Source organism: Python bivittatus, unplaced genomic scaffold, assembly GCF_059951505.1.
Source record: "Python bivittatus isolate LINGU-HERP-01145 unplaced genomic scaffold, Pbiv_v1 ctg000480_np1212, whole genome shotgun sequence".
NCBI lineage: Eukaryota > Metazoa > Chordata > Lepidosauria > Squamata > Pythonidae > Python > Python bivittatus.
This window is the reverse complement of record NW_028277075.1, coordinates 65,113,854-65,127,705: the sequence shown is the minus strand read 5'-3', so window position 1 is coordinate 65,127,705 and position 13,852 is coordinate 65,113,854. Positions and strand designations below refer to the sequence as shown.

The window sequence follows — 13,852 nt, the reverse complement described above, 5'->3', positions numbered from 1 at the left end:
CAATTAACAAAAACCACATAGCAGACAAGGGGGGAAAGAAACCCATACAGTCAACACAACCAGGAAATGGGCTCCATCACACACCCAGGGCCCCAGGCTTGAGCAAGGAACCAAATCTTCAAGGCCTTGTGGAAGGCCAGCACAGCCAAGGCCAATCTGATCTCCGAAGGGATGATATTCCAAAGGACAGGTGCCATGGCAGAAAAGGCTCTCCTCCTGGGTCCTGCCAAATTACACTCCATAGCAGATGGGACACAGAGCATGTCCCTCCTGCTGGACCCAATGGGATGGGTAGAAACAGCCATGAAGACAGTTCTGTAAGTAGCCTGTCCCCAAGCCATGAAGGCTTTTAAAGGTGACGCCAGCGTCTTGAATTGTACCTGGAAGCATACTGGTAGCCAATGCAGCTTGTGGAGCAGAGATATCACATGAGCCACTGCATTCTGCACCCGCTGAAGCTTCTGAATGCTCTTTTAAGGGCAGCCCTATGTAGAGTGCATTACTGTAGTCCAGTCAGGGGATTACTAGGGCTTGAGTGACTGAACAGAGCCTTCCCATCCAGGAAAAGGTGCAACTGATGCACAACCTGTAGGTATGCAAAGGCCCTCCTAGACACAGCTGGCAACTGTTCCTGAAGCAAGAGCCACGAGGCTAGGAGGAACCCCAAACTGCACACTGGTTCTGTCTGAGGCAGTGCAACCCTATCCAAAACCAAAGATGAAAGGTACCCGGAACCAGGGGGTCCAAAAACCCAGAGCCACTTGGTCTTGCTAAGGTTGAGCTGAAGCCTGTACTTGTTAGTGTAAGGCATAGATGGTTTGAGTCTAAATCTGTAGATGGTTTTATTATTTTTGCTTAGGAGGGTATTCTAATTATTGTAAAATTTCGGTAAACACAGAGGTAATTGCTACATTCACATCCTGCTGACACTAAAATCTTGGGTCAGGAGCAATTACAGAATAATTTGTGTTTCTTATTTGTCTCAAAAGAGGAACTCAGTATATGAGTTTTTTTATTAGGCATCCTAGAATCCAGATTTTGTAAAAGGAGACTATCTACGTTTAACTCTGGAAGCAATAGAAATAGATGTTTTAAATTATAGTGAAATTGCTTTGAAATAGGTTATCATATAGGAATGGGGTTTTTGAATTAAGATTAATCAAAAAAAGTTTTGATTTGTGCATGAAAAGATAACTTACTGCTATATTAAAAGCCACTGAGATTGAATGTAGCATTTCAGTAGCATTTATGTTTCAAAGATGTAGAAATTAACTTTGGTTATATTAGTCATAAGGAATTGTTAAGAGAATTATTTTGAGAAATCATTTTCCCATTAATCAAAAAATAATGCAATATGTTTGCCATAGATTTCATGTTATTTTACAAGAATAGAGGTTATTTTTAATTTGAAATTTTCATATATTGTTTAATACTTGATGTACAGATGACTTGCCTAAATAGTTCATAATTTTTTCCTTTTTCCTTTTGTTTGTCATTGTTTATTATTAATTATGTTCTGGTTTTTATTTTTGTTTATAGTTCTTGGGGTTTTGTAGCTGGGCAGATTTTTTGTATTTTTATCCAGTTTTAAAAACTTGTAATAAAATAAAATTTTAAAAGTATTTCAGTAGTAGTTTGTTTCATACAATAATGGCTGCTCAAAATGATTTTCTTTCATTTTAACATTGTAATTTTTTTAGTATTAGTATGAGCACATGATTGAAAACCTTCTTTTCTCTCTCTCTAATTGTTTTCAGTCCCATTACTGCATGGCAGTTCAAAAGCAGAGGAGGTTTTAGAGGACAATTCCCAGTCAAGGACACCAGTTTCGGGGACCTTAATTACAAACTCTGGCACTGATCTTTCCAACTCCAAAAGTGCCATCTCAAAGACTTGCTTGTCATCTCCATTGTCACTAAGTGTAACAAACAGAACAGTGGATCCTCCGTGTGCTACATTTGGAAGGGCACCAATTCGATTTGATTACTCCATGACCCCAAGATCTGTTCAGACTCAGAATTTAGCAAATCTGAATAGAATCGGCAGCAAACTAGGTGATTCATCCAAATTTAATGGGGGGTCTAAGCTATCTGTGGCCCCTCTTTCTCCACCTTCTAAACTGTACAACAACTCCAGTACCATTTCAAAAACAATTTATGTCAAGAAGCCTTTGAAATCATCTCCTAAAAGACCTGATATCTCTGAACTTCCAAGAATACCAAAAATTAAAAAGGAAACAAACAGTGGATATCTACAATCTGCCAGTGACCGAAATAATAACATTCCCAACTCCTGTATAACACAGTTGACTGGCAAAGGGAACACAAACCAGCCAATCAAAAGCAACAAAATGGAAAACAGCAAGCCACATGCTACTCAGCAACAAACACACGCAGCAGGAGTCACTTCTTCTGCAAACGTTACTCATGGCAGTTCCTCGCTTTCTTCAGCAAGGGGAAAAGTTGGAAGTTCCTCCTTTGAAAGCTTTAAAATCAACATCCCTGGAAATATGGGGCATTCCAACAGACTGTCTAATCCCGGATTTTGCAATACTTTTCGACCAGTGGACAATAAAGTGCAACAGAAAGACCCTTCACCCCTTTTTTCACTAAAAAAAGCGAAACCTGTCAAAAGTGAAATATATGATCCATTTGATCCCACAGGCTCAGATTCAAGTTCAACACATAGTAGCCCTGAAAGATTACCGCTCACTAATATTACCAGAACAATATCCATAGCAAGTCCAAAACTTCAGACGTTCCAAACAGTGCGCCGCATTACTCCTTACCCACTGGAAAATATCTTTGGATCTGAGGTTGAGTTGTTGGATGCACCATCAGGTAACACAGAATCTCATAATGATATGGTAATAAAGGAGAGATTTGTAGAACAGGTCTCTGATGCAGAACAAGATAAAGTTGATGATAAGGAATTCTCAAGTATACCCTGTACCTCCTCAGCTATTAAGCAAGTTACTGATGCAGAACATTTAAATGACAATGATAAAGATAGCCCTGGGATAGTTTTTGAAGATGATCGGGATACAGTTAGGATAGAAAAGGAATTAGGTAGTCCCTTAATAGAAAAAGAGCAGCCAAACATTCTTAAAAGTGAGCAAGCAAGAAAGCGATCTTTTTCAAGATCCCCATCAAATTCCAGTTGTCAGAGCCAGAGAGAAATTAAACTTAAAAAGACAGATACAAAAGAATGCAAGCATACTAAATCAAGATCTAGGTCAAGGACACGTTCAAGGGATAGAAGTTCCAGATCAACTTCCCACTCGGTTGAGAAAAAGTATAGCAAAAGCCATGGAATTAAAACAAAAACTCGACAGTCATCGAGTGACTGTTCCAGTAGCCACGAGCGATCAAAAAAAAAGAAAGCAAAAAGTAAAACTAAAGACAAAAAAATAAGTTTCTGGCCAAAAGAGCATAAGAGATCTAGATCACAATCTGGTAGTCCTGGCAACTCTTCTTTTGAGTTATATGGAAGCAGGAAAAAGAAAAAGCACTCTACCTCTAGAGCAAGAGATCAAGAATGTTCCCGATCAAACAGTGCTGAGAGAACTAAAAAAAAGAAACACAGAAGAGAGAGAAGCTATGATAGGTATGAGAAGGAGAGGACTTCAAGATCAAGAGATAGAAAAAGATCTCGATCTCGGGAGAAGCATAAAAGGCAATCAAGATCACCTCCTGTATTAAAACCCCATGAATCAAAAGGATCTAAATCTAAGGAAAAGCCACTACAATCCCAATCATGCTCCAAAGAAAGGAAACAAAAGCCAAAAGAGATGTCTCCACTACCTCTTCAAGAAAAAGAGCTCAGATCTTTGGATGACGAAATCAGCAATTCTTTTGAGCATTCTCTTTCTCGGGTGCAAGTGTTGGAAAACACAGAGCAAGAAACGATGAATATTCATTGTGATCTAATCCCTGTACAAGACATTTCTTCAAAAGATAACATAATTAAAGTTGCATTTGAAGATTCTACTAGAGTGGATGATGATAAGTTAGGTAATGAAATACTTCATTCCCAGCTGGATTGCACAGATTCTGAAGCACTACCTGATTATATAGATTCTTCCATTGAGAATGAATTAATAGTAGACTATGATTCATCAGGACTTGATAACCAAAGCAGTGAGAGACAGCAGGAAATTGAAATTAAACAAGATGACAACGATGTATGCCCTTTCTTAACAGATTCTCTTCTAGAAAAAGAAGAATATACACCAAGTTGTGATGAGGCAAGCCTAACTCAAACTTTGCCTGAAAGCAAAATGCCCATATTGTCAAAAGACGTGGACCCTGTATCAGTTGAAACTACAGTTGATATAAATAAGGCTGAACTGGAAGCGGTAGTTCAGAGTCCTGTGTTGAAATCTAAAGCATTAGTGAAAAGAGTTACGTGGAATCTTCAAGAAGAAGAAAGTGACATGGTGACCATAGATAAAACAGCAAGTAAGTAAGGTGGCATTTTTTAAATATAGAAAATGTAAATAACTGAATAAAATCCAGTTTTTTCCCTTATAAAAATTGGAAGGAATTATGTTCATCTTGATTTTATGTTAGTCTCCTCTTATTAAATAATACGCCATGCTGAATTTAAAAGTAATGTTTCAGAGAAAGTGAAATAAATTCAAGGCATATTGATTTCAGTCAGATTTATGTCTTTTCAGATCCCTGAGAACATTTCCTGATGTAGTAATCTCTGTTGGTTCTACTTGTCATATGTTTTTTATGTACTGTACTGTCTCACATGATGGATTCTTAATTCTTAGTCAATGTGTTTTTCCTGCTTTGGTCTCCCTTACACTTTTATGCCTTCCGAACTGGCATTTGGCCTCCAAGCCAGTATTATAAACCAAAGTTTGACTGTAGTTTGGGGGGCAATTGCAAATCATAACTTTCTAGTTTAGATGTAAATGCCAAAGGAATTGTGAGGCATAGTGTTAACTGAGTCATGGAGTTCCCTACACATACGAATACACAGTATATGCTTTTAATCAATAGGAATATATTATATGTCTTTAGGATTCAGTTGCCTCCATCCTTATTCTGGAATCACGTTAAGTATGCTAAATATCACCCAACATAGGGTGTAATGTGCTAGTCAATTTGAATGTAGAGGCATTTCTGAAAACTCAGAATAGCCTTTGTGCTAGAATAAGATTTGTTTCAAATGTATTCTTAAGGAGATCTACTGTTGGCTAGATAAAGATGTGTTACCTGCTGTGATTATATGGATATATTGCTATGCTGAAATTATTTTCTTCTTTTGGGGAATTTTTAGGGACGCCATTCTGTAAACAGCAGAGACTGAAAGAAGGGGTCTGGAAAGCCGAGGATTTGACCCAAACGTTAAATCAGGTGCAGTTAACTGAGCCTCCTCCAACCAATTATATGATTCCTGAGCCTATGTTTCCTGATCTAGATTCCTCTCAGGTTGGTTCCCACTCCAGAAGTTGAGCATGATGGAAGGCCATTCCACTCCCATCTGTGAACTTGTGACCCGCTTGATTTCATTGCAGAATGCTCTTCCTCCTCTACATGCAGTACATTTCATATTGCCCAGGCTCCTGAGTAAGCTTTGGATTACAATCTATTCTACTTACGATCTCTGCCTTCCGCTAATTCATTTTATGATATTTTAAGAACAATGATTAGGTTCCATAAAAACATTTTTTGTAGTTCAGGCCCATTCATTGTTCATCAGTAATAGGAGTGAGGCCCTTTTGAATTGGCAGTAGGTTATGCAAAGTTCTGGTGAAGACAGCTCTTCTTGGAATGTGTGGGGGGTCTTCAGGCTCAGTGTTTTAGCATAAATGGTGATTAACTTCTGTTTCTCTTCTTTAGGTCTACAACCAGAACCTGCCTTTGACAGCACCACTTCCTTCAGCTCTCCCCCCTTATGCGCCTGTCAGTCAGCCCACTGTTCAGTTCATCATACAGGGGAATCTTCCTCTGCTTACCTGCATGGCAGGGCAGGGGTTAATTCCGGAACCCGGCAATTTGGCCACAGCTTCAGAACCAAGTATTCAGGCCGCTGCCACAGGAGATGCAGAGGAAAAAGTCAAGGCATCTAAGTCTCCAGTGGATAAAACAAAAAATGAAGAGGTGGGTGGATGTGAGTGGCTAGCTAGATGTTGTGTTTGAAGTCAGTTGGCCCCATTTTTAACGATATAAAACCTAAAAATTGAACTGCTGATCCTGAACATCTTTCTTGATGGTTCTACCTATTATTTGGTTCCACAAGTGCATCACTAACCATTGGACAAATAATTGTTGGAGGTGTCCTTTATAAAAGTACCTTCTTCTTTAAGGCATCTAAGTTAGTTGCTGTAACCCATGGTTGTGGCCAGGAGTTCCATAAATTAATGTTGCAGTTCATAAAGTTTGTTGTAAACTCCTGCTGATCAGTTTCATCAAATGATCTCATGTTCTAGCTTCTCTCCATTCAGTATTTGATCTGCATCATGTTCTTCCTTTTCCTAAAAAAAAAGCCTGTATCTCATTGGCCCTTTTCAAGGTACAGAATACAGAAGGTATTCTCTCTGCGCTGATTTATGACATCAGTTCTGGCTGTGGTCATTCAGCAAATCACCATGGGTCACTAAGCACTACATCACATGACCACAACTTGCGACTTCCTCCCGGCTTCCCCATTGACTTTGCTTGTCCGAAGTTGGCAGGAAGATCGCAAATGGCGATCATGTGACTGTGGGACGCTGCGACTGTCGTAAATGCATGCTGGTTGCCAAGTGCCACAATCACAATCACATGACCATGGGGACACTGCAACAGCCGCAACTTCAAGGACCAGTTGTAAGTGTCCTTTTTCAGTGCCATTGCAACTTTGAATTGTCATTGAATGAGTGATTGGTAAGCAAGGACTACCTGTACAACAAATATAAATTAATGTTTAAGGTATTGCCTCTGAGTTTCTATTCAGATCACACTTAAAGTGCTTGCTTTCTTATGAAAGGCAAACACTTATCTTTTCCAAAGAACTTAAAGGGAGAACAGTTGGTGATATTAATTCTGAGGAAAACATTCAAGTTAATATAATAATGTATAGTATCTTATACAGTAAAAAACAACCTCCCCTCCCCTCCAAAAACAGGTTAGACCCCGAATGATCCCAAAATTCCAACTTCTGTTGTGTTGCACATTGATGGTCAGTGGGTGAAATATAAAAAATGTAGTGCCAGTGCAGCAAAAATGTTGTGTGCCTCTGTCCAGTAACAGAAGGTGTTTTGATTGGCAGTTTTGAGATGCGGATTGCATGTGGATCTTTGAATTAACCTAGTGTCTTTCCTTGCAGTACATGAAGAAACTTCACATGCAAGAGAGAGCGGTGGAAGAAGTGAAACTTGCAATTAAGCCCTTTTACCAGAAGAGGGAGATCACAAAGGAGGAATACAAGGATATTCTTCGGAAAGCTGTGCAAAAGGTTGGAATTGTGGAATTGTTATATTCTCATCTTAGGGTGGCTGTGATAGTGTGTGTTGAAAGAAAGAACAGAAAGGTAAGTAAGCAAACATGGGTATGGTTGTATGTATATAGCTTTGGGGCTGGTTTTTAGCAACAGACACAGTAATATCCTGCCCCTTCAAATAGCAAATCTGAAGTCAAGAAATGCAGAAGGTTGCTGCTTGCATTAATTCCTGGACTTGACTTACAAACAGCCCCCTTGTTCTCTTTACAGATCTGTCATAGCAAAAGCGGTGAAATCAACCCTGTGAAGGTGGCTAATCTTGTGAAAGCTTATGTGGAGAAATACAAACATATCAGGAAACACAAAAAAGACCAATGCTGAAGAAGAGCTTCATGACTAAACCAAGAAACGAGAAGTGCTTGTGGAAGACGCAGGAAGTTGGCTAGATGATGACGTTTTTCTTCCCTTCGAGGGAGGCAGGAATATACCATTGCATGTTGCAATCCCTTCTCTTCCCCACCCCTGAAAACTGGATGCAGAAGACCTTCCTGCAGCTAGACACATTTTCACATAGGAGCACATCTCCTTGGAGTTGACTGCTGATTGAGAAACACTTGGGTCAGCATATTCCCCCTTAACCTCTGAAGAAACTCTGGGGAAAGGAAGTGTGCGTGTGTGTATATGGTGGGGGTGGCCTAATTATTTGTCATGGTTTTACTTCAGCCTCCTTTTTTCTTTGGTCTGTGCACCTCTCCCCAGGGTTTAAAACACTTTTATATCCAGCATACAACAGTGTATGCTTCTCCCATTGTGTTCTTATTTATGAAAAATATGGATTCTTTTGTGATTCTCAGAAATTGGTTTCATACTTGAACCGTGGTATTTTTTTGGCTGTCCTATGAAAGAAATATTGGACTTGTTCTGTCAAATGGGACATGCAGATGTATGTTAACCTTTATAAATTTTTTTCTGAAAATCTTGCTATAGAGGTGGTAATTATTTACGCTTTGTTACAATGTCTCAATGAGGAACTTCATTTGGGATCTCTGGGGCAGTGTGACAGTGAACTGAGTTGTGTGATGCTTCATGTGAATAATGTACTGAAGGCCGGTTCTGAGTCTATTTTGCATTCAACAAACTGCCTTTGAACAAGAGAGATGGAGAAGAGCAGAGTTTGAAAAGCAAACCCAAGACTATGTATAAAGCAGAAATCTTACAATTTATAAAATTATTTTGAATTGTTTCTTACTCATATTTGTTCATTTGTTGATTGTGGTCTTATTCCTGATTTCTGATGTTAATCAAGATCAAGTGGGCACAATTTTCAGGAGCTTCACTTTCTTTAAAATTTTTAATTTTTAAAAAAGAGTATAAACAAGGAAGAATAGAAGACATATAAAAAGAATAAAAGGTAAACTATGGTAGTAGTTGTTCTCTGTCTATTCTCAGTTGTGGAATTTTTTTTTTAGGCAGGTGAGCACATTCTCAAATCATATAATGGGCTGTTGCAATTGACCATTTTATTGTATAGGAATGTTGGTCCTAGAGTAATTCTTTAAATTAAATAATATGGTAGAGGCTGATCTTTGCAGCATGCCATGTTTTCCTTTAAAAAAAATAAAATTAATAAATAATTTTTAATTAAATAAAAAGTTAAACATTCATAGAGCTGAAAATTAGGTGGACACCAAAAGGAGGATTTGACAGACATCCCATTACTGCCTTTAACATAAATCTTTTTTGTTTAAAGGACGACTTAAGCCACTTCAAGTTATCAGAGTGCATGAAGATAATTCTTGGATGTTTATTTTCCCCTAGGATTTATTATTGGGCATCCCACATTAGCAACACCCCTAAGTGGCATGTGCTGGAGTAAGGTGGAAGAATGACATTTAGCGTTCCTAAGGGATAGTGATACATTCCATCTATTGACTTAACTTCCAGGCCATTTCCACTATCTTAGGAGCTCTGCTGCAGTGGGAAAGAAATTGGATAGGAGTGCATGCTGAGATTGCTGCTGTCAAATTGCCAAGACTGGTGATACATTAGTGTAACTTTTCTAATAGCTCCAGGATCTCTTTTTTAAAAACTAAAAAACAAAACAAAGCATTTTCTTCCTCCTTCCAATTTGACAAAATTAGTTCAGGTATATATTGAATTAGTACAACATAATGCTTAATTAATACATACTATTTTTGCCCTCTTTTGGCTTTAAAAGCCACAAAGTGATACACAACAAATACACTATTAAATCCATCAAAATGACTTCTAAAAACATTCAGAATGAAATGAATGAAAAGTTTCCAAAAACAGAGTAAGAAGGGTGTCATATGAAGTTTGTAATGTTGCACCTTACACAGTTTGGGAACAATATACAGTAGATCACATTGTTTTTGTGTGTGCCCTTCAATGAGACTTGTAGGAATGGCAGGCTCCTCACTAACGTTCTACAGCTGGTTTTAAGAGATGGGCAATTCGTGGGGAAATACGTTAATGTTCAGTGGAGGAATTATTTACAGTGTAAGTAGTTAAACTACCCCATCTGGAGGACATTTTGTTCCCTGAACAGTTTCCAGTACTTTAAGGATGCTTAAATGCTTTTTTTTTTTTCCTGTGAAATAAAGCAGCTAAGGTTCAGCATTTCTAGCCAATGCTTTAGGTTTGTCCTTCATTGGGGTTGACTAATGAGAGAGTGGATCAAATGATTAATTTATAATCCACCCCAATCCAAAAGGACTCAGGCAGCCAACAGCAAGACACAACATTAAAAATGTGTAATGGAGACAATAAAAAGCAAAAGTTATTAGTATAATCAACAATACCCATGACAGCCATCCACAATCAGTCAGAGGTTTAGGCGTGCTGGAACAGCGCTTAGTTAAGTTTTCAAAATATAAGAATAGTGGCTACCTGAAATTCTGCAGTAAGGGTGTTCCAAAGAATGGAGGTTACCACAGGAAGGGCTGTCCACATGTCATGAACCTCTCCAAAAGGGGAAACTCAGCAGATCCTCTCTAGATGTCCTGAACAGACTGGCTAATTGAACACTGGGAAGGCATTGCCTGATGTATCTCAGTACTGTGTAGGGCTTAAAAGCTGATAATCAGCACTTACAATTGGGCCTGGAAGTCTACTAGATTATAATCTAGGAATACATTTCCAAGCTGATTGATTGATGAGGTGCTATCAAGTCATTTTCAACTTCTAGTGACCACATAGATAGATTTTCTCGATCTACCTGTTTTTTCAAGTTTCCCAATGGTGCACTCATTGCCGCTATAACTGAGTTCATCCACCTTGCTGCTGGTCATCCTCTTCTCTTTCCTTCCACCTTTCCCAGCATTAGAATCTTTTTCCAGAGAGCTGGGTCTTCACATAATGTGCCTGAAGCAGGATAATTTGGGCCTGGTCATTTGTGCCTTGAGAGAGAACTCTGGGTTGATTTGTTTGATGATCCATCGGTTTGTTTTCTTGGCCGTCCATGGTATTCTCAGGAGTCTTCTCCAACACCAAAATTCAGAGGCATCAATATTCTTCCTATCCTGCTTCTTTAAAGTCCAACTTTCATTTCCATAGAGTATCACAGGGAATATCATAGCTTGCACAATTCTGATCTTTGTAGGTATAGACACATCACAGCATTTGAATATCTTTTCCAAGGTCTTCATGGCTGCTGTACCAAGTGCTAGTCTGCTAGTCTATTTCTTGACTGTTTGTTCCTTTACTGTTGCTGGTTGATCCTAAAAGGGAGAAGCTATCCACCACTTCAATATCCTTATTGTCAGTTCTAAGGTTTGTTGTTCTACATGTGGTCATTAGTTTGGTCTTCTTTATATTTAATTTTAGTTTCATTTTTTCACTGTGCTCTTTGACTTTTAGTACTAGGGCTTGCAGATCCTTTGCATTTTCAGCTATCAGGGTAGTGTCATCAGCATAGTGCAGGTTATTGATGTTTCTTCCAATTTTAAAAGCACACTCATTTTCCAATTCAGCTTTCCTTAATATATATTCAGCATACAGATTGAATAAATAAGGGGAGAGTACACAACCTCGTTGCACTCCTTTGCCAACCTGGAGCCAGTCTGTTTCGCCAGATTCTGTCCGTACTGTGGTTTCCTGACCTGAATATAAGTTTCTCATGAGGACAATGAGATGTTCTGGGATTCCCATTTTTCTGAGCACTTTCCATAGCTTGACATGATTGACATAATCAAAGGCCTTTCTATAATCGATGAAGCACAGCACTGACTTCTTTTTGGTATTCTTTGGCCTTCTCAATTATCTAGCATGCATCAGCAATAATGTCTTGTGTTCCTAGCCTTTCCTAAAGCCAGCTTGAACATCTGGCATCTCTTTTTCCATGTAGGGTTCTAATGTGTGTTGGATGATCCTAAGCATTATTTTGCTAGTATGTGAAATTAAGGATCTTGTACAGTAGTTTGCACACACTGTTAAGGCTCCTTATTTTGATACTGGAATATAGAATGACCTATTCTAATTGGTTGGCCACTGTGTCATTCTCCAGATTTGCTGACATAGCTTGTTTAGAACCCTGACTGATTCTCCTTCTGTTGCTTGCCATATTTCAGTGGGTATTCCATCAGTTCTTGTAGCCTTCCGACTTGTTAATGACTGGAGTGCTGATCTAACTTCATTTTGTAGTACTAGAGATTTTTGTAAGTAAAGAATACCTTGTAAGGTGTCTTGGATGTTGACGTCTCTACTATATAGTGTTTCTACTGTATACTCTTAGTGTCTCCTACTGTATACTCCTAGTGTCTCTACTGTATACTCCTTCCATCTTCCTTTGATCTTGTTCGAATTGGTTACTATCTGTCCATTGGCATCCTTTAGCATACCAGTTCAAGGATGGAACCTCCTTCTGAGTTCAGAGATCTTTTGAAAGACTTTCCTTGTTTTTCCATGTCTGTGTTCATCTTCAATGTCTTTACAGATGTAATACTGCTTCTTGGTCTCTTCTAACAGCTCTCTGAAACTCTTTGTCCTTTTCTGAGATTTTTGTCTTTCTTGGCTTTAGCTTCTCTTCTCTTCTCTTCTTGGCAGTTTCCAGTTTTAAAATTTAAAATTCCACAGCAGATTTCTAATCATTGTTAAATGTAGATATGCCAAAAATGGGAATATTTGTGGGCCATGTTTTTTTGATTATACGTTATCAGGAGTAGTATGAAAGAATTCTCTTCATGAGATCAGATCTTTTCATTTAACTGTAGCAAGTCTTTTGTGCAGACTGTGCCAGAATATGGAATTTATTAAGGCTAAGAGAATGGCCAGCAGCAAGGTGGATAGACTCAATTACAGTGGCAATGAGTATACCTTTTGAAGACTGAAAGATCAGGTTAGGGGCAGATCATCATGGAGAAAATCTATCTATGTGGTTGCTAAGAGCCAACAACAACTTGGTGGCCCATAATCAGTCAATGAGTGTACCAGAACATTAGATTACAATGACAAGAAGCTACTGTAAGAAAGAAACATGGAGGAAGAGTGAGAATGGAAGAGACCAGGGCAAGGATGCATATTTTCCTGATGAAAGGAAGGGTGCGCTGCTGGGAAAATGCCCACCCCAATACCCCTCTTTCCCTTGTCCTTTTCAAGGTCTTCATCTGTGAATCAAAGCATACTGGGTGTTTAGAAAGGAACCAGATGGGATTTGCTGGCAGGTCATCAGAATTGCTGCAGACTCATTGAAGGCTGGAGAATACCAAGGGACAAGAGCTGAATCCCACCAAGAACATGGAGAGGATGCAGGACAAAAAGGTTGGGGCAGTTGGTGGCAACAGATGGACTGGTAACAGTGCTATGGTTCAGAGTAAGTGTTTTGTATCTTATGTAAACATGAGCATTGCTTGGATGGCAAGAAGGACCAGTCATTTAGCTCTGATGGATGACTCCCTTGAGTCAATGAAGATTATCCAGAAACTCATTTTTTTTTAATTTTATGTTTTAGATTTTTTTAATCCCACCTTTATTATTTTTATAAATAACTCAAGGCGGTGAACATACCTAATACTCCTTCCTCCTATTTTCCCCACAATACAACCCTGTGAGGTGACTTGGGCTGAGAGAGAGTGACTGGCCCAAAGCCACCCAGCCAGCATTCATGACTAAGGCAGGACTAGAACTCACTGTCTCCTGCTTTCTAGCCTGGTGCCTTAACCACTAGATCATAGGTACGTGATTAGGGCTGGCTCCAGACATTTTGGTGCCCTAGGCAAAGACATATTCTGGTAACCCCTATGGTTTGGCTCATCTTCTCATTTTGTTAGGAATTTCAAAAAGATGCCCTCTTGATTATTTTTTTTCTTTGAGTTGTTGAGCTTACAATTTTCAGCCCTGACATTTTTTCTTTTCTCAGAAATTTTCACTCTAAATAATTTTAATTTTAATTACATCG

At 38.8% G+C, this 13,852-nt stretch overlaps 2 protein-coding genes across 2 annotated transcripts in view; both read left to right on the top strand.

Moving 5' to 3' along the window:
* The window catches only part of PHRF1 (PHD and ring finger domains 1), a 32,653-nt gene extending 23,973 nt beyond the window's left edge, over nt 1-8,680 (top strand). Inside the window, 6 exon segments of the mRNA XM_015887906.3 lie at nt 1,758-4,460; nt 5,293-5,369; nt 5,856-6,116; nt 7,324-7,452; nt 7,708-7,800; nt 7,802-8,680. Coding sequence (XP_015743392.2) covers nt 1,758-4,460; nt 5,293-5,369; nt 5,856-6,116; nt 7,324-7,452; nt 7,708-7,800; nt 7,802-7,837 — 3,299 coding nt within the window. The 3' untranslated portion in view covers nt 7,838-8,680.
* Nucleotides 8,681-8,718: 38 nt separating this feature from the next.
* Nucleotides 8,719-13,852, top strand: part of LOC112540528 (malignant fibrous histiocytoma-amplified sequence 1 homolog) — a 22,441-nt gene continuing 17,307 nt past the window's right edge. Inside the window, exons 1-2 of the mRNA XM_088146103.1 lie at nt 8,719-8,848; nt 13,054-13,267. Of these exons, the coding sequence (XP_088002229.1) occupies nt 13,192-13,267 (76 nt within the window). The 5' untranslated portion in view covers nt 8,719-8,848; nt 13,054-13,191. The remainder of the gene's footprint in view (nt 8,849-13,053; nt 13,268-13,852) is intronic.